Source organism: Thunnus maccoyii, chromosome 20 (genome assembly GCF_910596095.1).
Source record: "Thunnus maccoyii chromosome 20, fThuMac1.1, whole genome shotgun sequence".
NCBI lineage: Eukaryota > Metazoa > Chordata > Actinopteri > Scombriformes > Scombridae > Thunnus > Thunnus maccoyii.
Genome location: NC_056552.1, coordinates 24,660,938 through 24,688,930, shown reverse-complemented (window position 1 = coordinate 24,688,930; position 27,993 = coordinate 24,660,938). Strand labels below are relative to the sequence as shown.

The 27,993-nt window shown below is 39.6% G+C and overlaps 1 protein-coding gene across 4 annotated transcripts in view; it reads left to right on the top strand.

Annotated features, from left to right (window-relative positions):
• The window catches only part of ca10a (carbonic anhydrase Xa), a 257,971-nt gene that overhangs the window by 205,789 nt on the left and 24,189 nt on the right, over positions 1 to 27,993 (top strand). For all 4 annotated transcript variants that reach the window (XM_042397760.1, XM_042397759.1, XM_042397758.1 and 1 more), the window contains one exon: positions 23,305 to 23,490. In XM_042397760.1, the coding sequence (XP_042253694.1) occupies positions 23,305 to 23,490 (186 nt within the window). The remainder of the gene's footprint in view (positions 1 to 23,304; positions 23,491 to 27,993) is intronic.

Below are 27,993 nucleotides of genomic sequence, written 5' to 3'. Positions count from 1 at the left end.
TTGGACACACCTTCACATTCAGGGGTTTTTCTTTATTTTTACTAGTATAATAATGAAGACATCAAAACTATAGAACACCTATGGAATTATGTAGTAAACAAAAAAGTGTTAAACAAACCTAAATATGTTTCATACTTTAGATTCCTCAAAGTAGCTACTGTTTGCCTTGATGGCAGCTTTGCATATTCTTGGCAGCATTTTAACATTATCTTAATATGTTAATCACTTTTTTGTTTACTACATGATTACATATGTGTTATTTTATAGTTTTGACTGGTACTGTATGCACTTTTTTTCCCAAGCTAAGTAATGGCATCACCAAGCAAGAACTGTTTCTGTTTCAATTCAAGTAAAATTGAATTTAAATAAGCAAACAGTAAATTAGTAAAGCATGATAATTTTCATTTTAGTTTCATATGAAAAAAGAAATCACAGATACAAACAAACTGGCCACACTGGAGTGAGATAGTGAACTTGGCTTAGAGACAGGGTAACCAGGGTTCAATTCCCAGTTGAGACCACTTCCACCAGTTGAGGTTGCCTGCTAGTGACACACAATATTACATGGAGGAAACAGCATTAGTGAAAGGTCCCCACCCACACAGATGCTGCTTTAACAATGTGACAGAGCACCCAGCAGTGGTTCCTAAAGCTCCAGTCAGACCAAAATTCACTTGCTTTAGTATTGCCAAAAGCAGGGTGGACAGGAGACAATGTGGTTAAACTTACACTAGCATGGCCAGTGCGCTAACACCAGCAGTCCACAAAGTTGTAAATTATGGGACAATTTGTGACAGAAAGCAAACCTGCTACCTGGCACCCTCACTTGACAAGACAACAGGAAGCTGTGCAGAGACACTTCGCCCAGCTGTTGTTCGACAAAAAGTAGTTACCCCCTAAAACCACAAATTGTCATTTTCACATTTCTGTCCACCTGCAGGTTAAACATGCTAATAACTGAGCTCTAAGGTGGATTCAGACCATAGACTGTAAAAAAAAAAAAAAATGGACGTAGTCACCATTACGTCACCCTCTGGTTTGTGGGCTTCCATTTTAAAGCCTCGAGTTTGGCATTTTGACCATCATCATCTTGGATTTTTGGCGCCAGAAGTGACCATATTTGGACAAGAGGGTGGAACTCACCCTAACGCTAGCTGCTAGCTTGGTTAGCACGATGCATTTACAGTCAATGGTTAACTGTGCTTATGCTAATGCTAATGCTAATTTTCACTAGTGATAAACCATTAAAACAAAACATACTTACCGGAAAACTGAATATCAGACTCCTCAGAGAGTCTTTTAGTACAACCAACGGCTGAACAAGACTTTTTTTAGTCGACCAAAATGTTACAATTAACTTTCATAAACTGAAAACACACTGAAATAGCGACAGCTACGGCTACGCCTACGCCTACTCTGTGAATCTGGGGTTTTGCCATGGTTATGTTAACTAACCAATGTTGTCACCGTGGTAGCGACTTGTCATTCACAATGTAGCCATATCCTAAAGCATTCCCTGCTTTATTGTCTATTTTACTCTAAATCAGACCACAATTTAGAAAATGAATATCATGCTGTATTGAAGCATGAAGACTTGAGACTAGCAATTTAGACCATAAACTCATTAGGAAAGTGTTTACAGAGGTAATAAATCAAGTGAGAAGTAGGGTCATTTTCCCAAAGACTTCCGTACAATTGGACTTCTTTTTGCAGCCAGTGAAGTTGCCCCCTGCTGGCCATTAGAGAGAATGCAGACTCGGAGCTACCCACTTGGTTCAGACGGAGCCAAGCTGAATTTTAGGCGTGGTGTGATAGCATAGAACATCATTTGAAAGACACATCCATCCAAGTTAAAAATGTACCTGAAAAGGGGCGTTATGGGTCTATGCCTTAAACATATAGAGACAAAGGCAAAAAAGAGAGAGACTGGAACAAAATAACAGAAAGAACAGCTAAATTCAGAGCCTGAGGCATCACAGAAACACACACACACCCTTTGTACACACACAGTCAAAATGAGTTACTAGCAATTTACAGATAAAGTCTGTAGTTGATACTTTGGCTGTTTAAGGCAGAGAAACATTAACAGTCCAATGGTCAAATCCTTGCAAATAACACAGAGCAAAAATGTACCACATGTTCTATGTAAACACTCCTCTAGAGTTGTTGGAAGGTGCAGACTAGCTATGTCCCATTTCCAGTCTTTATTTTAAGCAAGGCTAACTGAGTACTGAACACACAGACATGAGATTGATATTTGGTCACTTTCAAAGAGAAAGAAAATAAGCATATTTCCCAAAAGGTTGAACTCATCCTATAATAAAGAACTCTCTTTTTTTCAGTTTCCTTCTTTCCTTCCTTTCTCACAAGAAAAATGTCTACACAAAATGGAGGATTTGTGCCTTCATGCTGTGTTCGGGCTGAGTGTGTGGTAATGATTTACCTTTACCCCGCTGTGGTGAGCATCTCTCAGGCCGTTTAGCATGCTAGGATCCCAGGGGTATGACAGTGCGTGTGTGCATTAGTAAATGCATGTGGCTTGCCAAAGTGTGTGTGAATGTGCGTGAATGCAGTTTTTTTGGAGAGGATTGATCTCGGTGTTATTCACAGGAAGGTTTTAAAGGTTTCAAAGCTTGATCTGGTGCTCACTCTGTGCTCTCCCCAAAGACAAGACATTGATGTTACTTTCCAAAGAGTTGTTTAGGAATAAAGGTGAAAAAAAGAAAGAGGAGGTGTGCTAAAAAGGATGCTCCCCATCAACATGCCAATACAGTGGGGGAGTGGAAGGAGTTTTACCTTAATGGGTTTGAGAGGATATGCTGAGATATGGTTCAATACTCCCTAAAGAATGCTTCTTTCCACTTTGAATGAATATTGAGTCATGAATTTGAAGAAAATCAGTTCTTTACAGTCTCCAAGTTGACAGCGACGCCCTGCATAATGATGTCACTACTATTTAAATAAGTTAGGCACACACAGCAGCAGGATGAAGAATGTGCTGTCAGACATGTCCAAGTTATCTTATCTGTTTGGGCAACCCAGTTCTTTCCCCGCTGTATTGGAGTGATTTAAACGCAGCAGTTTGGGGTTACTTACATCACAGCTCTTTGTCAGCGGTGGTAGCTACCGGTAACATCCATCAAATGCTGACCAGACATGCCTAATGATGGCCATCATTTCCACATTATAGATATCTAGAGGTGATTGCCTCGATACAGCTGCTGCCCAGCTATCCCCATTGACTGACATTAGTGCTGCTAGTCAACTTGGCTCGATTGCCTCGATCGATTAGTGCCGGCTAAGAAGGAAGCTAGGGATGCCACTGGGTATTGATCCAGCATTAGCATGACCGTTAAGAGATATTGACCCTGACCATCACAGTGTGTCCCATGGATCAGCGGTCAGTGGCCTCGGGGATGCAGGGAATGCAGTATGATGACTGGCATGATGATGTCTCAGTCACCCGGTAGCAGTCTCACAGTATCAGGAATCCATGAGAGCACAATCCATGTCACTCTACAGTGTACAATACACTGCTATTGGTTGTAACATTCACACTCTCTGATTCATGCTTTTATACAGTGCTAAGCCCATGATGATGCTGTTCTATTATATCCATTCCATTATATATTATATATATATTCCATATATGAATCTAAACTTAATAAGCAATTTATTAGGAACACCTGTGCAATCTAATCCAACAGCTCTGACATAAATTCTACTTTCACAAAGCTTGTACATTTCCAGCTTTTGTTGACATCGTCAGAAAGATGAAAGGTATATGTATCATTACAATACCTCATATTCATGCATTGATACATACTGTAGATAACAGTACATGTGTATGTACCAGCATTATTCATCCAGCAGACACAGAGCAACATTAGGATTTATTTGGAGTCATGTTATTAGCCCCCCTAAAAAAGTCAGTCTCTTTTCAGCTCTGCATTTGGTCTCCACCAGCCCCTGTGAAAAATATCTGGCTCTTTAACTGCTAAATGCTCAACTACATTCACCAGCTTGGTGCTATAGGTTCATCAGAGCTTTTTGACTGAAAATAGCAGCCTGCTAACTGGAAAGGAGGTTGATGAGAGTAGTGAGACTAAGCCAGAACATTTAATTTGCAGGCGGCAAAACCGAAACAAAGAGCTGAAAGACATTAAAACACTGCAGCACTTCTGAAAGGATGTCCAGAGTCGGATGATAATCCTCAGAGGGTTTGTCAACCACGAGTCACCCCTTTTACTTAACACTTGATCGATTGTTAATAAAAACATTTTGATCCATTGTTAATAAATAAATATATTGATTAGTGCAGCTTTAATGAGGCACCATGCCAAATCGAATATGCTAAATAGTTTGCAAACAGTTGCCTTCTTTTACATAAAGCAAAGATTAGCATTCACTTGGAGTTTCTAGCCAGTTAATGAATGTAAGTCGATGTTGGTCAATTTTCACAAAAAGCAGCTGCCTGTCACAAAGTTTTGCAGGCTGTAGAACCAAAAAAACAATCTAAAAAAGGCTTAAAAGCTCAGTAGAGCTCAGGTGAACTGCTGAGGTGAGTGATAATTCTGTGGGTTTGTCAACAACCCCTTTCTGCAAGTAACGTTACTCACATTCATTTGATCATTTTATATAATATATTCATTAGTGCAGCTTCAACTTTTTTTCCCCTCATTTTATGTTTGTTATTGTATGTTATTTCATACCTACCCTGTCAAGTATCTTGTTATATCCTGTTTCTTTTTTTGATTTACGTAACTCCACTGCTACAACAATTCCCACTGGGATTACTGATTATTGTCAGTGTGTGTGCTGCATGTTGCCCTAACACATGGGGAAATGTGCGTAAAAGGAACAGATGTACAGTAAGGGAAGTGGCTCGTATGTCTGTGTGACACTTTATTATCTCATATCTTTTTAATCCGTAACTATGATGAATTTTCCTCAATAGGATAACAGAGCACAGCTTGAATTTGAGATTTACATACATCAAACAGGCTTCCTGACAGCAAAGTATCTGTCATCTTTTACTACGAGAGATCTGCAGAGCTACATCTTTCATCAAGCCTTTTATTAATATGATGATTTTTGTTAAAGAATTCTGTTTCTGCATGTGCTACTACCACAGTCAGAGATTTTGTTTTTTTGGTCTATATTAGTGCTGCAATCATAAGCCTCCGACCTATTTCAAAGGGCTGCACCAGATTACTGTCACACACAGTTTTTTAAGGTACACCTACACAGCACTATAAATTCAGGTTGTTATTATATCCTGCTGCAATTGCGGGGGTTTTCATGTACAGTAATAACTAGAAATATAAGCCTGCTGTGGAGATCCAGGAATTCATTTGGGTGATTATTCCTATCTTACTTTCAGTTTTTTTGTGCAGCCCAGATTCTGGCGCTATATTACTCACATTGTTCTTGGCTGCAGCACAAAATCTCAGGTAACTGGGGATGCCAGTCCACGAGAGGGCTGTGTTGAAAAGGAATCACTAATCAGGGACTGGCGAGGAAGTAGTGAGGTAGCGTTAGAATAATGCAGGAGCACAGGAGGTCCATTTCATCAGTGTTGTTTGATGATCAACAAATCTAAATCTTTCTCAGTTATGTGGTTCTTCAAAGGACTTCAGAGAACCGCTGTTAATAAAACTCCCCAGGGAATAATTATTCTGCTGTATGTGTGGGCACTTACAAAACATGTGAGATTAATATTCTCCTTTGTGTCCTGTTTAGGACAACATGCATTTGTGTTACTATTCAACATTAGGATACGTATACATCAAATATGTAATATTGATAAGTGGGCTGTGTCATAGTGAAAGATATCTGATTCTATGTCTATGGCCCTGAGGAAAAGAACAGCATGCCAGAATTTTTTGCCTTTTCCTTCCTGGTTTGACAACATCTATGACATATTTGGCGGCATTTCAAACGCCATGGTTGCTGCACTTCCTGATCTATGACTGCTCCTGCCGATCATCATTACAGGTCACATAGGTTGTGAAAGACCACAAGCTATGATTGGGAGTAGTTTAACATATAGTCTGACACGACATGTCTCATGGCCAAGTCTTGGCAGGATTTAAAGTCGCCACCTTATCTAATAGTGACACATAAATGTGTTGCAGTTTGATCCCAGCATAAGAGAAACGCACATAATCAGTATTCAAACAGGCCTGCAGCATAGCATCTACTCTATAAAAACAAGTTAAAACTGTTTAAAAAACTACCTGGCCCTTTGCCACTGTGACTTGTTTCTAGTGTTAATGAGTTGAGGACTCTGCGGCAAGCCCTTCAACTCCAGTGTCCCGACTTCAGTCGACAACAGATAAAGTGAAAAGGCTTTAAAACCATAGAAGGCCTCTGCTTGCTGGCTTTCCTCGCTTTCTTCTTCCCTTTCCTTCACTGGTTCAGTTCTAAGTCTTTGATTCCACCGTGTTTTGAGCCGCGCATCCAGCGAGTTGAGCAGCATCTCTAAACCTCATCTTTCATCTCTCTACCACTTAGCACACATTCATTTCAGAGGCTATCTGGCTTCTTTTTCCCTTGTTTCTTCTTGTCAATAGTTCTAACCTTGCCAGCCTGCTTGACTTTTTTCTGTTGCAGCCCCAAGATGTGAACACAAACCATGAATCTGATATGAATCACGTTGGAACTTATTGTCTACAGTCTTTACTCTATGGCGGTGTAGTCCCACAGGCCTCTAGTGTCCAGAGGCTTTACACAACTTAGATCACAAGGTTTCTCTGTGATTTTGAGCTTTGAAACACACTCCAGCCACTAGGAAACCAAGTGTGTAGCCATTCTCAGTTCACAATGCCTGCACAGAGGCAGAGTGATAATGATGTGAAAAATCAGGGGTTTAAATTTAGAGTTACTGCTGCCTTAGCCGCATAAAGAGGGCCTGAGGGCCAGGCATAGGGCTTTCCCCTTATACAATCCCCAGTGGATCACTCCTTACCACAAACAAAATAAATAAATCAGAGCCAAGTACCCAGGAGCAGTGTCTGTGTGGGCGACCTCTCCTATTTTAAGACACATTATGAGGACAAGTTTTTTTTTCTCTGTCTCTTTGATTCACTTTCCATCCCCACACTCACTATTTGCTTCCCTTCTCATCCCTCCTTTTCTTCTTCCTCTCTCTATCTCTTCTCATTGAATTCCAGCGCAGCAGGAACAGTTATTTCTTCAGTTTATGTAATTTGTAATTACTGGTAAAGCTCTCCCTGTATATAAAGTTAAGTCCCAGAAAGCCTGACAGTACAGAAGGAGGGTGGCGTAATCTACCGGGGTTTAATGTCCCCCGTCTTCAAATGTGTTTAAGGTGCTAAAGTGATTTTTAAATTAAAGCCCCCCCCTCCCAAAGTTCAATCATGACAATAGTTATTCTCAGGCTTTGTTCTGCTTAAGTGCTTTCTAAACCACTCAGAGCACCAAACACACAGAGCATGACCCAGCAAAATACAAATATGGGGCTTTGACTTGAAAACTAGCCCCAGCGTTTTCCCGCAGTAGTCTGCTGTTGGAGCAGCTGGAGCTACGGTATGAATCCAGATCTCAAGAGATAAGATACAGTACTTCATGCAGGCTGACGCATACATATGGCTCTGCTTTTTAACCACCCCACAATGATAAGTAGGCCGACAGCAGCTTTGCAGTCCAACACTCTGTCTGAATGCTAATGAGGATGCCGGTACCATCAGAGCAGCTTCCAGAGCTCCAGCAGCGAGCTGCGAGTAGACGAGTATTCTGACACTAATTTAATTTAATCCTGACCTCCTTTCCTCCTCTGCTCAGTGAGCAGCGGGGTATGTTTTAGTGTTCAAGACCCCTGTGTGAATGTTCCCACAGGTGCATACACGATATCCAAGCCATTCATTCCTTGTGTTTTATTATGTACACTGGGTTAAAACTAAACGCCATGGTAATGTAAGGACTTTAAATGAAAAGTTAAAAGTGTTCCTGACACTCATGACATTTCTTGTCAATCACAATCTTCACAGTGTAGGTTTCCACATGGGGGGAATGGATGAATTTGACCAGTTGTTTTGTAAAGCTAAGGAATTTGAATTGTTGCTAATCCTGTTTATGGAAATTTGTCAATTTCCATCGACAGGATTGGCATGAATCGCTCACTAAGTTGGAAAGCAACATTAGTAAACCTATGCCTATAAAAAGAGAATAGGGCTCTAGCTATATTTAGCTGCAAAATAACGTACTTTGTTCACTGGCTTGTCGCTTACTTAGCCTGTCTGCCGTTTGGTGCTGGACAAGTACTGTACTGTGGGTTGATGAGAGCAGTGAGACTGAACCAGTAAAGTTGTTGGATGTGAAACCAAAACAATGAGTTGAAAGACGCTAAAATGCTCTGTTCCTGCGTCAGGTACAGAATTGGGTGATAATTGTCCCTGTGTTCAATTATAAGTGACCCCCTTCACTTTACGCATAGGTATTGGATCCATTGGTGATATAAAAATATTGGTTAGTGCAGCTTTAAGCTCTTAAGTAAATGTTGTGTCACTTTCCACAACTTCAATCAGCTTTGTTGAAGTGTTCAACACTTTCTAACACTTTTACAAGCCAAGTAGCAAAATGGAAGAAATAATGTATCAGGTATTGAAAGTGCAACTATAGAAAGTCTTTGAAAAGTTATTTTACATGCTTGTGTTTGGGTGCATATAGGCACATGGGTGTTTCTTTTTCCATCAAGTGTGAGCTTTGCTGTCACTCTCCCTCTGCCTATTCTGCGGGACGTGGCTCATGAGAAAACAGATGGCATTGTGGGACGGGTTCCAGGGCGCCACTTCCTACCGTGCTGTCATCTCACTGGCATGGCCTCGGCCTTAATCAGGGGCTCAACGGATGCCACTTTACACCTGCAAACTGTCACTCAGCCAGAAAGCACTGATGCTGATGAAGATGATGCTAGGAACAGAAGGCTAGGAATGCATCATTTTCCTCCTCTTCCTCTCTTTTTTTTTGGCTCGGAGGAGAGAAACAGCCTCCAAAAGACTGTGGGAAGAGAATCAAAGCAGAGATATGACAGCTAGCTGGTTTGGGGTTAGATCTTTTGTATTTGTTCCCATATTTGTTGTAAATGTGGGTTAAACAACCACTAAATTCTTCTGTATCTTTTAACCATACAATACATTGTAAAGTTATGTTAACCACTTACATTTCCACATCTCACTGTGTGAATGAGAAGTTTCTTCTTAAAACAGGCTCTGCGCCATCTGTTAATATGCTTTCCATGATGTTCAGAGCTAATTGAAGGCTCTTTTTATTAGCCGATTCAGCAGGTTTCCAAAGTATTTCTGGATCAAAGTATTGAATCAATATCAGCTTTTAAACCTGATATCAGCTCTTCAAATGATTACTGTACATATAGATGCAGAGTCAGTTTTCTGGCAAAGTATACCTTTTATTATGTTAGGTTGCACTAGTTCCTTAACTCTCCCTCTGAGCACAGCAACCCGTCAATAGCATCAAATATTTATCGTCGTACCTGTCTTCCATCAAAGCTATTGGCTGCCTTTGCCTGTCTTTGCCCTGAGGTAAGCAGTACAATGTCAAAAAAGCAGGAGCGTAGAGAAAAGTCTATTATTTTTATTCACCCTCTCGATACGTGTACACTTTATACGTATATATGACCTTGCCTGTGCTGAGAGAACTTTTAAATTCAAAAAGAAGCTGAACTCTCTCGTACCCTTATTGAATTCCAAAGCAGAGCCCTTGTCCAGTATTTTGATTGCAATCAACATGTTCAGACTGCAAAGCTATGACATTATGCCCAGCTTTCTTCATCTTCCCCTTTCCGCCTTATCAGCTGTTATTTGATTTCCAGCGGTGATTACAGACAGCTAATCTGGCCGGCCGGCTCTGTACTGAAAACTAGTGCCGTGGCAGGAATGACAAAGAGAGTGATAAGCTCAGGAGGAGAACTGGACCCAGCAGAGTGCTTGTGGGACTGAGGGTCAGATTTATGGCCACTCCTCATCAAGCAATTAGGCTTGGTAAGAGGAGGTGTGACGTCTGGTGAGGAATCCAGCGGTGAGATGAGCTGACTCATAGCAGTCAATCTGATCTGCTAAGAGTTGAATATTCAATTAGTGTTTTCATTTTGTTTGAATCAGGAGACGTTTTCTTACTTTGGTGCAGATAAGCTTCACAAACTTATAGTCTACAAGCATCTCTTTGAGGCTGTACTTTGGCACAGTGTAGTCTGAGCCAGAGTACAAGGTCAGCATGAGAACATGCTCACAATCACCATGTTAAAGGTTCTCTATGTAGAATTGTGAAGCAATTTCTATGTATTAATCATTTTCTATTGCCAGTGAGTGAACAGGTAGTAATGTAATGCAAAAAATTAGACCTTCCCCGACTTTCTCGGTTGGACTGTGTACTGATTTCTATGTGAAGGACCCAGGCTGGATTTTCCACAAAAATCCAATGGAAGTGTCAACAAACGACCGGCATAATGACACAACAACACAACTGACTGAGTGAGAGTGAGAGATGTTTTGCTGAAAGACGATGCGAAACACAGCGTCAGAGATCTTTTATGTAATTATGAGAAGTGTAAGTGAGGAAAAAGACATCACCTGCAATGGTCTCACGCTGCGAGCACACAAGCAAGCACATGAGCACAAGCACCAGGATACTGAAAGTACAGCTGATGCATTTAAAATCTTCAACAGCAACGTATTTTTCTAGAAACAGTGTCCTTTTTATTCTGGATAATCCATGAACACACTGTCAACAGTTTTCACACAGACTATTTCTTTGGTAGGAAGTATTTCCAATGACATTGTTTTTGGAAGGAGACGTTGGTGTTAGGGTTACTGCACATAACTCACCACAAAACCACAAATTGTCAATTTTCCACGACTGTGTATGGATTAAACAAACAAAAGGCAATTGGTTGACTTTTCAAGGTGATAGGTATTGTTTTTCACTTTGGGTAATGCCATGCTAGCTGTTTCCTCCTGCTTACAGTCTCTATGCTATGCTAGGCTAATCACATTCTTGCTCCTGCACCACAGTTAATGCACAGACATGACATTGGTATCAATCTTCTCATCTCACTCTCAGAAAGAAAGTTAATAATCCAAAATGTTGAGCTATTCTCATGAGACAATTGTTGACATGGGTTAGGCTATAAATACTGCTGGAATGCAGGACATGTTTGATAAAACCTTATTCTGCAAATGAAAGCTTGAAAAACTTCACTGTATCAATCGGAAACTGAACCTGAGTTATCAGAGTTGAAAGTCAATGTGCAAACGTATCCACCCCCTGACCTTCACATCCTCAGGCCTACTGCCAGGTACTACTTCCTCTTCTGACCATGAAGGTTTCACGTCTTTCATGCATGGAGTGCACCGCTTGTATTTTGAGAGATTATGCAAATTTCACAAAACTGTGCGAGACCAAGAATGGCGGAATCACATTCAGATCACGTTCTCAGTCCAAACGAAACTCCAGGCTCAGTTTGGAAACGTACCAAGAAACCTCCTTGTCAACAAGAAGCTCGATCCAATTGATTTGGTCTGCACCCGACTGTGATTGCTGTGTTCTCAGGAGTCCAAACAAGTGCAACAAAGGGAGAAAGCGCTCCAGGGTTCAAAATACCCTCCCACCCCCCCACCCCCCAACAAAACTGAGTGTTGGACTGAGGGAAAGTTGAATACTCTTGGACCAAAGAAAATGTACTTTAAGAGACAGGAAATAGAAAAGAGAAGAGCTGCAGGAAAACATATTCTGCGCTTTTCCAAACTTCTTCTTCTCCTTTCTGAAGATGAACTTTAACTGGTGATCCCCTGGCAGTCATGACTGAAACAAACTGTTTCAGGCAGGTGCTTAAACTTGTATGTTGAATAAACAGCCTCCCTTAACTCCAGTCCCAATGCTTTTTATTGTGCTTGTTTTGGTGACATGAGAAGTTCTCTTAAAATGCCATCATCTTGATCGCCAAATGCGGGAGGCGCTCCAATGGCTCTTTTGAAATTCACTATTCTGGCACATCCAACGTCTCCAGATAATCACGGACACAAAGACAAACACATGCTTCCAGCCTGAGCAAAAACGAATCTGCTCACAGCTTTAAAGGCTCAGAGAGGTGCTCAGAATTAAAAATGTAACATAATCACTTTCTAAAAACCACACATGTTCCCCTGACCACTTTCTTCTAATGTGATTAAAGGGGGAAGGATAGTCCCCTGCTTTCAAGGAAGCAGCTAGGCTGACACATTAAAGGAGCCCAAAGCCTCCACAGCAGTGTTCACAAGCCATCTATTCTCAACAGGAAACAATTTAGAGAATTACTGAAAGGAGAAACATATTATGTGGATTGTGTGCTTTTGCTGCAAATTTAATTCAAAGTGTGGGGTTAGTGGATTTAGTTTTGCCCTTGCCCATTATACTGTGGAGGAATCCTACAATCAAATGTGATTATACCAATGTGAGTACAAAGAGACTGTCAGAAAAAACATTTTCAGCTCTTCTACCCAGGCTAGTGTTGATATTCAGACCTTTCTTGCCTTGGAATGTAGCAATTTCTGGTTTAAGCCAGCGCTATGGTGTCCAAATATGTGTTTTCTTTTAGATTCTATATACAGTAGTGGTGATGATGTAAATGTCTAGTCATACTTATTGAGCTTACTCATGCATATTTATAAGTTTTGTAAATTATACCTTGAATTTACACATTCTATTTTAATGATGTGTTGCAAGTGCATGGGCAAATATTGGCCAAATATACAGCTGTACAGACCCTCAAAATAAGCACGGTTGTTTTTGTACAGGGTGTGCATCACTGCGCATTCTGTCTTTCCATCATCATTGAAAATGGAATCCAAGTACATTTTTATAAATGAGGTCCCTGAGGTACTTGAGCCTGATTGGATTCCTAATGTTTTACAGGGTCTAATTAATTGCTGTTCACTCCACCCATTGAGTTTAACAGCCTATTCCAACTGTTCAGAGACTTTTTGATGAGAGAAGGAGGTCTGTTTGGACATTTAGTCTGGTTCATACTCCAGCACAAAATAATGTATCAGTGTTATAGTTTAGTATATGAATAATATTGCCTTACTGTCCTGAATTTATCGTCATCTTTTCTGACAGAGCATATTCTAGCTTAACTACCCCACAGCTCACAAGGTAAGCCACAGAGATTAATGTGACGTTTGAAATGATTTATGTTATTATAACTTCCTTTTTGTCAATAGATGTCCTGAGGATATTATTTCAAGGGTGTTCTATTGGAACAATAATGCTATCAATGATAGTAGACCTTTTATAAGCGATTCAGTGATCCCATTGCCTGAAACCCAACAATCATACCTAGATTAAAAAAATAGGTTGTTTGTCATTTCAAAAGGGATTGATATGAGAAGTTTTTTGATCTGCAGTCTCTATGGTTAAGGCTTGGTTTAGGTAAGACAACTAAAACTGCTTGGTTAAGGTTAAAGAAAGACAAAAGTTATGATTAAAAAAAACATTAAATGCAGGTCTTTGACAGGCCACAAAAGACCAGCATGAAAGATGTGCTCCATGCCCATCAACTACCCAAATCCTCTATTACCTTACTTCTCTTCTCTCTATACAAAGGTCACTGTTTCACACACTGGCATTGGATATAAATTGTGAGATGCAAAATCATCCAGTATGAACCCTGGTATTCCTACCATCCCATTTCCTACCGTCAGTCAACTTTGGTTTCTTTTAACTATGGCCTCTTTTCCCAACCTTAACCATACCTGAACTCTAGTTTACTTGCCATAATCTGGATCTTTTCCCAACCTTTAGGGCATCAGTATGGTTCAAACAAAGTTCTTTATGGATCTTTATAGATAATTGAACAGCGTCTAAAACCCCTCCCCCCACACCTTTCCACTGTTTTTTTGAAGCCTTCCAAAATTGACAATCCAACAAGTGGGTCTGCTTCACACATGATTTGCCAGGTATGTGATGATAAGAAGGTACATAGGATTTGGACATCTCTCTCAAGTTTCTTTTTTTTCATTCTTCACACAGCTACTTCTGTCACTTTTTCAGTGTACTAATGAGTTCAACACCATAAATGCCATTAAGGCAAGTCTGTCCAAAGGTTGCCTGCCTCTGAGTGTGGCCATTCAGAACAAGTATAAATGCTTTTACCATTAGACACAGGTGAACACACTTTGTACAAATTAGATCATTTCGAGCAAACTCCAGCCTTAACCACACCATAGTTTCCATGCACAAATATTGTAGAAAGATGGAGTTTGAAAAATGTTGACATTGAACATAATCTGGGGCTTTGCAGAATCTTCCAAAATCAGCATCTTGTCTGTTTGATTTGAACAAACTACCGACACAGTCGTTTTTCTGGAAAGGAAAGTCTGTTGAAATCTATTTCTAAATGCCTCAGATCTGTGTTGAATCTCTCTCATCATGTAGCATTACTGGAACGGCTCAACTGATATGTGTGTCCATAACTTCACCAAGCTGCAACCCACACAGCTCTGCTTGTATTTAATTCATCACAGCTAGTCTCTTTCCCCCCCCTTTTCTCTTCTCCTTCTTTCTTCCCCTCCTGCTCTGTGGTGCTCTGCAGGTACATCCCCTCTATCGCTATCCATTCCATTTACTCTCCATATCTGCACACCTTAATGAAAGAGCACCAGTCTTCTTGTATTTTAATCAAATACATTACGCTTTTGACATGATTCAGTGCTTACAGCTGCGGGCCTTTAGAGAAGATATTAAAAGCCATCTGACGGTTGCTAAAGCACGTGTGCACTTCACAGATTCTGTCTAATGTATTCATGTAGCTTATCACCATTTCCACTACTTAACTATTTTATAGTGCGTGTTGGCACGTACAGCACTCTGACATATTAAAACTTATTTTTTTGCTTGGGTGTTTCTGTCAGCTAAAACCCTTTTTCATTAGCTAATGATGGCGTTTATATTTAAAACACTCCATGTAAATGGAGCAAAACTGCAGCCTAATAGCTGAACATATACAGTAGTTAGTAGAGACCTCTTCTTGTAACAAGGGGTAATTTACTCTATTGATCTGTGTGTTCAGATAATGATGATGTTCCCTGTGTTTTCTCATTACCGGCATACTACTGATGTTTTCTATTACCGTACCTGCCTGCTACTACCAAGTCTGACCCAGACAGTCAACAGTCTCCTTTATGACTTGTTTACGTTCGCACAGCTATTACCTCTAATATGGTGGTGCGTTGTGATCATCACCATCCGTTAAGGGAGGACCAGCGCACAGTGCAATTGTCCGTTTCAGCTCCGTCGCTCCTGGAAGCTTCTCGGAACAAATTAAAAGCATGCTTTGGCTGCTCAAACAATTACAGTGGTTACAGGAGACGCACAGCAGTGACATATGACAGGAGATATGTGGCAAAGGGCGTGATTTGCACTAATGAACATAGAAAGCCTCAATATAAATAATACACATGCAGGCACAGGCTAGCAGTGTGTTCCCACACTAAATATTGCTGGCTATGATCTCTTCTCATCACTGTGCATCGAAAACAACTGATCCTATTTATTGGAAAGGTGTTGTTACAATATGTGTGAGTGAAATGTTGTGTCAGCTGTCAGGCTCAGCATTGATGCCGTTTGCTTGATTTCAGTTTCTATCTAAATCAAGCAGTGTTGGCAGCTTTTTCTGTGTTTTTGAAGTACCTGCCAGTAAATGTGCACATGTTCAACAGTGTGTAGTTCTGAATGTGTGTATGTTTGTGTGTGTCAGACTTTTCTTTATGAGGCCTAAAGAAGGGAAATCTTACAAAATGAGGATATTTCTGTTGATTCTCACCTTAAAGAAGTGTATTCTGGGTTATTTCTGGGATAGGGTTGTCAGGTTGCAGTTACAGGATTAGGGTTAGGTTTAAAACATATTATGGAACATATTATGATTTTTGTGATTTTCTGTTATTTGTATACTGTTATAATGTCGGATATCTGTGCAAAACATGGTCAAAGTTCTAAAACGTATGTAGGAATGCTCCCTGCCAGTCAAAAGCCAGGGTTTCAACCTGCTCTGAACGTTAAGTTTGCAGCAGTTTTTTTTACCTTGCCGATGATCTGACGTCAACTCGTGGAGGCGGAGGGGGCCCTTAAAGAGACAGGAGATAAAATGACCTGTGTCAGACAGAGGCTGAACTGAGGGGCTGCATAAGGGGTCAGCGTGAGTTAAATAAGGAAGTTTTTTTAACCTTGAGTCATGCAAAGATATTCCAGTAGAACCCAAGATTAAAAATTTATACCTGGAAATGTGCATGATATGCCCCCTTTAAGTTGTTATACTCAGTGTAGGAGTAAGGAGCAATAGTCTTTGGAAAGTTTTGCTCCAAAATAAACTTGCACCTCTCAGAGACAGAAGAAGAGACATGTATGTGTGTCTTCCTACAGGCATTTGTGTATGACTTGTTTCCAGTCGAACCTAATAGTCATATTGACTCACTGAGAGGAGCATTCTTAGGCTGCGTTCAGACCAAAACCGGCAGTGCGGCACTATGGTGCAGGGGTGTTGTTTGAGGTACCAGTGAGACAATGAAATACAATCCAGGAAGTCGAGTTGGATTTACAGATGAATACATTTTATCAGAAGCCAAAACACTGTAAAGTGGTTTGTAAAACTCACAGATAGAATTTCACAACTCTGGAGAGTTATCATGGTGGCAACTGTTTTATCTTTCATCGTGGCTGTCGCAAGGTAAACAGTGGAATACAGCATTCACATTACAAAGTAATTGACCATTTGCATGTATGTTATTGGCCAATGCAGTGTGAAGTCGGGTTGTGTTGCGGCAAAAGTTGAGCCCAATTCACCTTTTTGCAGTCAGTCTGTAAATACTTTCTGACTTCCCTACCCTATCTGTGACAGTTTATTGAAGACGTACAGTCATTTTTAGAAAAAGGCCCCGTAATTTCCCAAAACAGCTGGGCACTGTAGTTTTTAGTAAATGTTACTCAAACAGGAGGAAAAAGTGTATTTTTTAGGGAATATTTTCAGCGGCGCATTAATATCACTTCCTTTTCAAAACTCACTTTTCACAGTAATACAAACACTGCTATCTTAAAAAAAGTACCATCATCTAATGTTGCAAGACCTTGAGTTATAAAGACCAAAAAGCATAGATTTCAGTAATAAAAAGCAAAGCAGTATCATACTCATTTCTCTGCTGGATCACTGTTACCCTCCAATTGTAGAAATTTTACTTTTACTGTTTTTATCCATAAATCAATAGTAAAGAAGACTTGTGTAGGAGGAGATATTTTTTAAATGTATTGTGTCTATAAATATATGTGTTGTGTCTATCATAGAGAGGATTTGAATGCTGCTTATGGCATTACTGTCCACAAAAGACTGAAGTGCAGTGACGCATTCCCTGATGTGATTTTGAAGCCATTAGTGTAGAAGTAGAAGACAGTATAATCAGTATAATAGCATAATGTTCAGACATGAGATGACCTGGACAGCTTTGAGTGTTTTTGTTGATTCTCGCACAGCATAATATACAAGTTCCCTGCTTATCTGACAGGCCTATTTTTATGAATAGACTACAAAAGCCTGTGATTTTCTGAAATACATTCAGCACAGAGAATGAAAATATGAACTCCACGATTTGCTTGTAATAATTACTTCACTACTCGCAGAAGTGTCGAGACGCCAAAGAATAATGAGAAAGCAGATTGGAATATAGTGCCTTTGCTTTGTTTGCAACCTTTCCACCACATTGACTTTGTCTGGTAATTGTTAGAGCAGAAACATGACAGATGAAGTAAACAAGTTTTACTCAAGTGTGTGGGTATTCATTTACTCTTCAAGTCTGGCTCCCACCAGCTGGCTAAATGTGGCTAAATATGATCTCTTTCAAACCTTTCTCAGAATATTTACAATTTTACTTAAAATATGAATGATTTCTGTGTTTTCATGAGTTACTCCAGAAACAATTTGTTTTGTTTTTCTTCTCAAAGTCACCATTTCAAAGTTGGTCATTTGCTAAGATTACATCCAACTGGGTAGCTCTGGATCCGAAAAGTGAAGCCAGTGTGGACGTGCATTAAACTAGTATTCTTTCTAATGGCCAGCAGGGGGCCACTCCATTAGCTCTAAAAATAGGTCCAATTGTGTGGAAATCTTTGAGAAAATGACCCTACTTCTCACTTGATTTATTACCCCATTAAACATTTTACTAATGAGTTTATTGTTTCAATCGCTAGTTTCAAGTCTTCTTCAATACAGCATGATGTTCATTTTGTAAAATGTGGTCCCATTTAGAGTGAAATAGATGATAAAGCGGGGTATGTTTTAGGGCTATGTTGTGACTGACAAACCACTACCACGGCAACAAGATTGATTAGGTAACATAACCATGGTGTAACCCCAGATTCACAGAGCAAAGGTGTAACTGTCACTATTTCAGTGTGTTTTCAGTTCATGAAAGTTAATTGTAACATTTTGGTCACCAAAAAAAGTCTTTTTCAGCATTTAGTTGAACTAAAAGACTCTCTAAGGAGATTAGATGTCCAGTTTTTCCAGTAAGTATATTTTGTTTTAATGGTTTTAAGCTTGTTTTTCAATAGCAAAAAATAGGATTAGCATAAGCATAATCACAGTTAACCATAGACTGTAAATGCATCATGCTAACAAAGCTGGCAGCTAGTGTTAGGGTTAGCTTCACCCTCTCGTCCAAATATGATTACTTCTGGCTCCAAAAATCCAAGATGGTGATGGTCAAAATGCCAAAGTCGAGGCTTCAAAGTGGGAGTCCACAAACCAATGGGTGACATCATGGTGACTACGTCCATTATTTTTTTACAGTCTGTGATTACATTACATATAGCCACTATGATGTTCTCTTGTGTTTTGCTGTTGTGAGTACTTCCCTAGCCGGGGATTATCCCAGGAGATGAAAGAATTACCAATTAGAAAGGAGCTGCTTAGCGGCCACTCCGTATCTAGCTTTCACTGTAAGACAAACACGATTATTCTCCTCACCTCTGTCATTCCAACCACACTCCACTACCTGCGCCTCCCAGCCAGCCTTTACCCATTTACTCTGACATGAGCAATCAGCCTGAAGAACAGATATTGGCTAGGAAAAAAAAAAACTGTCATCTTGTGTACTGAATGTACAGTGTTTGCTATGTGCAACAGTCACATGAAACAATAGTGTGAAGATATAATGCAGGCAGGAGTAACTCAATGTTCCAGCTGATCTTTCTCTGTTATGTGCTTCATAATTGTACTTTGTGGCGAAAATGTCCACATACTTTTATATGCTTTTTGTCTTTCATCTGTTTTTCATTATTAGGCCCCTTAGTGCCAATTTAGACAAATCTTAATTGGAACTATATATACTGTCCAGAACAATTACATTTTAGATGATGTATGCCTCCAACTTTGTGGCAACAGTTTTGGGCTGAATGGAAGCAAATCCCTGCAGCCACGTTCTAACATCTGGTGAAAAGCATGAAAACAGAAGAGTGGAGGCTGTCACAGTGGAAACTATTCTCATAAGACAGCATTTCTCATTTGTTCAAATGCCTAAAACAACCTATATTTACCTGACAAGGACCTCTAGTAGAAGGCTCTCATGATTCTCGTCTGTCAGGATGAAAGACCAAAGTAATGTGAGGTTACATGTCGAAAAGCTAAGTCAAGGGCAGCTGGGCGTGATGTACGTACTTGAAGAGATTTCACGTCTCATCTTATAGGCCTCTTCACTTCTGACTGACTGGTGGGGAGCCATTTAACCTCTGCAGGGTCATTCATTTCTTGAGAGTGGCTGTAGATACAGATACTTTTGACTGTCAAATAAAGTCAAGAAATAAAGACATACAGTAGTGTGATGTATTTATTATCACCACAAATTAGGGAGAAGGTAGAGCTGGATACATTGGACAACAAAGCATCTTTGACACGGGAGATGTCTGCTCTCAAACTACTGTTGTTACCTAACCTTAAAGCTGCATTAGTCCATTTTTTTTGTTTGTTTGTTTTTGCAGCCATTTGGGGTTAGAATTCCACAATAAGCTAAAAGTCATGTTTGACATATTGCAGCTTTATAAAGTTGTTATGGCCAACATGTTAGCAAACAGTTGCCTCCCATCCAGAGCAACACTAGCATTCATTCATGTTTCTGTCCACCTGGCAAATGTTTTGTCCAATATTCACTCTCCTTTTTAGCTCTGTTTTGGTCCCCACCAACTGGCTCCTTAGCTTCTAAATGTTCACCAGCTCATCGCTAACTTTGTCTACAGTTTGTTTCTGGGTAGGTAGAGTACAGTGAGTTTATTAGAGCTGTTTTGCTGCCTACTAGAGCTGAGAGCTAGGCTAATGGAAGTAACAAACAGTAAGGCTGTGTGCCATGAAACCAAAACAACAAGCTGAAAGAAGCTAAAACACTCCATAACTGAGGGGGCTGAAGAGTCAGATGATGATTCTCTGTGGATTCATCACCATGTGCGACACCTTTCACATTATACATAGTAATTTGATTGATTGATCATATAAAAACATAAATGAGTGTCACTTTAATCAAGTAGTTTTTGTGTGAAAATCTAGCTAAACCTCAATTACAGCACTAGCAGATCACAAAGCAGATATGAATTATTTTGGAATGCAATGACAAATGACGAATTTTGTTGTTCAGGTTTGGCTGTCCACATGTGTCCATCATTAACCAGGCTGCTCGATTTTCTTTATATCGGATGCTTTTCAGAGGAACTACACAGAGAGTCCATAGACCTCTTTACCAATTTTTCCTCATTAATAATAACCAAAGGAGGTCTTAAAGGAGATGAGATTTTTCTGGCCTTTTCAGGGGTCTCACCTCGTCATCATCATCATTATCAGCCTTGCCAGGAAACCTAAAAGACTTTCCTTCACTCATTCCACTTTACCTTTTCGTCTTTGGGCACTAAATCCAACACACCTCTCTCCTCCAGCTCCACGTACTTATCTCCTCTTTGCATCGTTCCCTTTTCCTCTCTCTTTCTCCTTTCAAATCATTGATTTTTCAGAGGTTCTATAAAATATTTACAATGTGTGGGCAGACTTCTTTCTCTGGGAATTTGGGGGGGGGGTTGTGATGATTTTGAAAGAGCAAGTGGTAAAAGGAATGAGGGAGAGGAGGGAAAGCAAAGGGAGTGGAAAGAGGAGAGGAAAGAGAGAGGCTAATAAGAGTGATAGAAGTCCGACCAAAGTCATGCTGAGAATATCAACGCTTCACTTTGAAACAACTCCCATTTATAAATAAATAAACAGTTACTGATAAAAATCATTATTGGAGTGCCCTGATACTGTGTATGCTATGTAACTGCAGCGTCACTGGTTTGATTCTAGTCAGGGATGTTTGTTGCATGTCACACCCATCTCTCTCCCCTTGTTTCCTGCCTGCTGTCCAACAAAAGGCAAAAATACCAAAAGAAAATCATCATTAATGGCTTTTGTATTACCATGTTCTCCCCAAAACCTTGTAAAGTATTGATTGTGAGTGTATCCTGATCATTTCAACCTTCTTTTGTTCTTTTTTATTTTATCTTTACCTGCCCTTTCTTTTCACTTTAGGCTCCAAACTCTCCTTTGTGTGTTGAGCTGTTGTTGCAGTTTACAATATTGCGTCTCCCGCCTGCTTAGATTGCTGCCTAATTAAAAAAGCCCTCAGGACTGTTCTTGTGTAAATCACTGAGCTCTGCTGATGAGACAAGACTCCACAAAAACTTGACTTCCAAAGCTGTCAAAAACACGAGACAACAACATCTCCTTATTACTGAAACTAAAGCCCATACAGCTGTAGAAGACTTTAGGAGATTTTCCTCATTTCATCACTTTTTTAAAGTTCTTACTAAACAAATGATTCACTGCTCTGTCAGCCAAAAGACAGACTGAGGCAAACAAAATACACTTAAGCTTATGGTAATAACTGTTCCACACCTACATGTTCAAATAGAATTCATAAGATAGTAAACATCATTCCAAGTTGTCTGGTTGGATTTCTTCTTTCTTTTCTGTAAGAAAATGATGTTTTTGAATAAACACATTAACATTTCTTACCTAAATATATTATTTTATTAATGAGGTTGTGTTTTCATGCTGCATTTCATTAAGAGCAACATATGAGCAATGGCAGTTATTGTCTTTTATCCAGAGAGGTCTGTATTTGAATGCATTTTTAATATGTGGAAGGGAGAGTATTCAAGCAAAGAAGGGTATTAAATTGCTTTTTAATAGCTTAAGATTTAAGAAATTACAAGTTGATTTGGCTGGAGTTGGGTGGGCCGGTAGCCTCTGGTGGAATGGTCAGTTGATTACACTTTCTCAGTGAGCCACAGCTGGAATTTCTGCAATTAAATGAGTTTTTTCTGTCTTTAGTCAGTATTACTGTGCATTTGTATGCTTGTGGGAACGTCCAATTTCCACTTTATTATTATTATCCAGGAGGACATTTGGTTTGCAGGCAGGCATTAAAGCCAGTCTATGTCACATTTAAAAGAAGAAAAACCACATTCATTCTGTTACAAATGAAATATTGAACTCATAACAAATAAAATACATCCTTCCTCATTTCAGTACACTCAGGGGTTTTGTTGCTACAGCCTTACTTAATCTGGGGTGATCAGGGTCTTGTGGTTACATATTAGCTAACTAAGTCAGCATTTATCACTATCCTGTTAACTACATGTACCTACCAACAGCATTTTGTGATAGATGATACTAGATTTTAGTTATAAGCTGCATCTACCAGCTGTGAACTGTGGAGAAAAAGATCTCCCAATCTGTATATTTAGGCAAGATGACTTGGTAACCATGGATTGAGAACATGAATGCAGGATTTTCCTTGATACATCAGACAATGAAAACAAGTTCAAAGAAGTGTGTTGAGCTTGTGTCCTAAACCATTTAACGGCTTGAATACTACACTACCAACATCTCTTTTTGTGTTTTTCTACCTGTTTGCCATTGTACATGAATTTGACATCCAATTGCATTAAGGTGCAGCATGACCTGCTGTCAGTCACCAGAATTTGATTTTCCTCCTCTTAGTTCATCTGTGTGAACATGACCTTGACCAGAACTAAAAAGACAACAATGGATCTTCTTTTCTTGGTCAGAATCAAGTGAGCAAAATTAAAGGTGTTAAAGAGACCACAGAAAATTTGCAGTGCACTTGAGGTCTATTTCGGGATCTGTTGCTTCAGTTTCAATATGTATATAGTTTCACATGATTGCTTTGATTTATTACTAACTCTTCCTTGTCTTCTCTTCCTCAGGTGGGAGGGACCATGTACAACACAGGCCGCCACGTCTCTCTGCGATTGGACAAGGAGCATCTGGTTAACATCTCTGGTGGGCCTATGACATACAGCCATCGTCTGGAGGAAATCCGGCTACACTTTGGCAGTGAGGACGGCCAGGGCTCCGAACACCTGCTGAATGGACAGGCCTTCTCTGGAGAGGTGTGTGTGTGTGTGTGTGTGTGTATGTGTGCATGTTTTTGTTCCCTCTTTGGGACCTTTTCTGGTATAAACACCAACCTTGTCAGGACCAGTAGTCCTCATGGGGACCAAAACCCAGTCCTAATGAGACAAAACATCATTTCTGAGGTCCTGGTTAAGGTTTAGGATAATGTGTGACTAGAGGTTAGTTTAAAGTTAGGGTTTGGGTTAAGCTGTCCACAGTGAATGGAAGTCAATGAAATGTCCTAACAAGGATAGCTGTGCAAACCTGTGTGGCTATTGACTAAAATGGACTTTTATGGAAAATCACTGGCCAAGATGACTGCAGTACACACAAAACCAGTCAAGGCCTGTGTGTGCGGGTCTGCGGTGAGTCCAGACACCCTGGAATTCACCTCATTTCAGCAACAGCAGGAGCTCTGCCATGATGAGTTTGTCAGCCCAGATTTCTCAAAAATATCAAGGTGAAAATACTATTCTGTTAATTGCACACATCTCCATGGTTACCGGCCTACTAAAATGAAGCAGAATTAAAGTTATAATATCGTTCCCTTTTGACTGGATAGCATTTGGAAACTTAGTAGGCTATCTCATTGACAGATGACTGTCACATTGACAGATATCCTTATTTAAAGGCTACTTGGGGGCAGCAGAGTACGTTATCAACATAACATCTGACATAATATCAGATTATAAAGTTCTTATACAAAATTTTTAGCAAACAGCTTTCTATTTATTTCAGTCATTGTATTGAAGTTATGTAAGTTTACAGTTGAAGCTACTCAAACTGCTCTTGATGCTCCGAATGCCTGTTATGCTTTTACATTAAAGTGTAACTTTACTTTTACTTCTCACCTTGCTGCAGTGATGTACAGATGTACTCCAGGACCCTCTGACATCACTGTTGGGTGTGGTTACAGGTGCAACAATGCACATTTCTGACTACACCCGGTCAGAGGTGAAACAGGTTTCAAACTTGCAACCACAGTGAGTGGCAAAACATGACTTTTCAGCCTGCTTTTAAGTTACTCCTTATAAAAAGGACTGATGTCTGGAGGATGACTGTAAATGACATGTAGCTCACCGCATAAAATTCAGGCTATACCAACATAAATTAGCCAAGACTTAGTCACATAGTCATTGGTAACATTACAACAACCCAGCTGATGATCTTGTGGGATGTCATTATGGTTTTACTTAATTTTATTTTTCCACCACGTTGATTCAGTGTTGGTGTTAACAAGCTCACTTCTACCAGGTTAGCGAAATCCTTTTTGACTTCCTCAGTTTTAGCCCAGTACACGTTTCTGCATCTCACCATTTATGTCCAGTACCAATGTTCAGTATCAATAAAGGAAGCAGTGTACCTTAAAAGTAAGCATGTCAAGGTAGAGGTAACAGAGGCCTATTTAACATGTTCAGCTTTAATGCAGAAAATCACAGAGACCGGAAATTAATGTTTGCTTTTTTTCTTTGATGATGATCTTTCCCTAACGTTAACCAAGTGTTTTTGTTGTCTAACCCTAACCACACCTTAACCAGGATTGATTTGCGATAACCACACTCTTTCCCTAACCTCTTTGTGCTGAGCTGATGTAAAGCAGTAACAGGAACTCTGTCTATGCACAAAAACAAAACTTGGCAAAATATGGAAGAAGCAGCTAGAAAAGTGTGGCTAGAAAAAAAGCTGATAATTGGGACTGTAATTATTACTGCGGTATGGGTTGAAAAGATAACCCACATATGTGCACTGGACAGCATTAAAATCCCTGACCAGCTCATGTAATATTAAATCACCCACCCCCACCCCCCACCATCAAACACACACACACACACACATATAAATGGGAAGCAGAATTAAGTTCAGAAAAATTATTAATAGCAAAAGCAGTTTTTATGTTTTTTAAACTCAATCGTCTAAATTGGATCTTGATTTATGAAAACCTTAAAACTCCATTTCGGGTGTCTTAAGAAAATAAGTTATGATTTCAGCTTCACTATCATGTTTTTTTTTTAATATTATTATTTCTAAAGCAGATTTTGAAAAGCTTTTTACACACCTTAATGAGACAGAATTCCCACAATCTGCAGAGATGGTTTGTGAGTTCTAACATGACAGCAGTGATTTAAGCAGTAACAAACTTGTCTCAGAGATGATGGTGAAGCATTTACCTCTTTCACACACACACATCTCATACACGCTGTTGCATGCTGCCATTTTAAAATCTTTGACGAGCGAAACAATTAGCTTCTGTGGCTTCAATTGTTCAACAAAATCATGAGTCACTCAGGCCGCTGCGTTCTACCGCCATCATTATATGAATAACCAATCTGTGTGGCAACAAAATAATTGCAGTCTTGACAGGCAAATTTATTATAATTAATGATAATAATTTATCCTCGCTCATATTCTGAGAGCTGATATTCAAATCATAATAAAACAAGTGTTTACTGCATCCTTCAGGGTGGAGGGAGCTGTAACCCACACTACAACCCACCTCACACACACACACACACACACACATATACACACAGTTTATGGAGTCTTCCTCCAGGGCTTCATGTTTTATTTCACATATCCCTTCAACCACTGATTTGGCCTTTGTGGGTTAACACTGTGATGGAGGAGTTGTTCTGAACCCAATAGAAAGGCTCTGAAGAGATTTGCACTTTGCCACTGTTTTTGTGTCTGAAATGCGATGTCACCCTGTTGCCACATTGCACACAGCATCCCCAAGGCAGGCAGCTGAGAAGGATAAAGGTTGTGTGGATGGCAAATACGTAATTTCAGATGAGGATGGGAGAGCATCGTTCCTTTGCCTCTCAGGCTACACACAGCACAGGCTGGTCTTTCCCATCAGATTGGGAAAGCTTGTTGGGGCTGGACAGAGCATGAAGTAGTGTCATGCTGAAAAAACAAACTAGTCTTCTTCTGCATGTTTCTTTATTTGGGGGGGGATCATTAAAGGGGACATATTATGCTTTTTCTGGACTTCTGCTATTTATATACTGTTATGATGTTGGATATCTATGTTAAACATGGTCAAAGTTCCAAAACTTGAGGTTAATATATGAGGAAATGCTCCCTGCAAGTTAAAAGTCCAGTATTCAGCCTGCTCTGAATGCTTTGATTTGCAACACTTTTTTTTTTAACCTTACTGACAAGCTGACGTCAGATCATTGTGCATGCTCATAAACAGCTGTCTATTCTGTAGCCTTGGTTGCTAAGGTCGTTGCTAAGGTTTTTCTATGTGTTTGTGTTGTCCACTCTCATATTTTGGATTAGATTCCAGCTCGAACATGTACAGATATATTTGAGAAGTTGACATTTTGAGTAAAGAATGAGAAAAACAAGTGAAATCCTGCTACTATAGTTTGTTTCTTAGTTTATTGATGTAGCCTCCCGAGCAGCTATTGGAAGCTGACCAATCAGAACAGAGTGGGCTTGTCAGGAGGGGGGCCTTAAAGAGACAGAAGCTAAAACTTCCTGTTTCAGACAGAGGCTGAACTGAGGGGCTGTGCAAAGGATCAGTATTAGATAAATAAGTTGTTTTTTGAACTGTAAATCATGCAACAATATTCCAGTAGAGCCTGAGATTATAAATATAGACCTTGAAATGTGCATAATATGTCCCCTTTAAATTAATATTTTGATTTGCAGGTGACAATGTGTCATTTAAGTATTCCAATAAAAACATGTTAGAATTTAATATCAAAGCTAAGGCAGCAAGAGGCAGTGTTCAGTACAAGTATTAAAAATGAACCAATTCCTTGTTCCATTTGAAAATGAAATTTTACATAATGGCTGGATTCTCCCAGGTGTTTTAAGTTCAATCTGCCAACCACTATAAAGTTGAACATTATGAAAAAGACCATGAAAAAAATATTCATTTCATATTCATTATAAATTGGCTAAAATTAGGAAACACGTTGAAAGTTTATTTTGCACATTATCTGTCAGATGGAAAAATGAAATTTCAACATTCAATTTCATTAGCCATGTTTCCATCAACGTAGAAAAGGTTGATGGAAATGGCAAAATTTGAAAAAATGTCCTCAATTTTGCAAAAAAGTTCTTACACTTGCTTGTTTTTGCCATTTTCGAAAAAAAATCGAAAAATTCTGATGTTTTCATTTGATACTGTGTATATTGACAGTTTGAAATAAAGACTAAAACAAACACATTACATTTACATTTCTGCTCCACTGAAGAGATGATAAATAACAGTAGATCAGTGTGGAGCGATGAGGAGACTAACACTCTTCATATTACTACCTGAAACAAAAAGAAATATCATATTCCCATCATGTTTTCTATGTTATTATTCACTGTTTCAGGTTTGACTGGCACTTGTTTATCTTGTCGCGTCCTCTTCTTCTGCAGTAGTATAATTGAAACTGACTGGAGAATTAGCGCCACCTGCTGCTTATCTCAATGAACCAACTCCCAATTTTTGCATAAGAGTAGAGGATGGAAACGCTTAAATCTGCATTTTCTTTTGC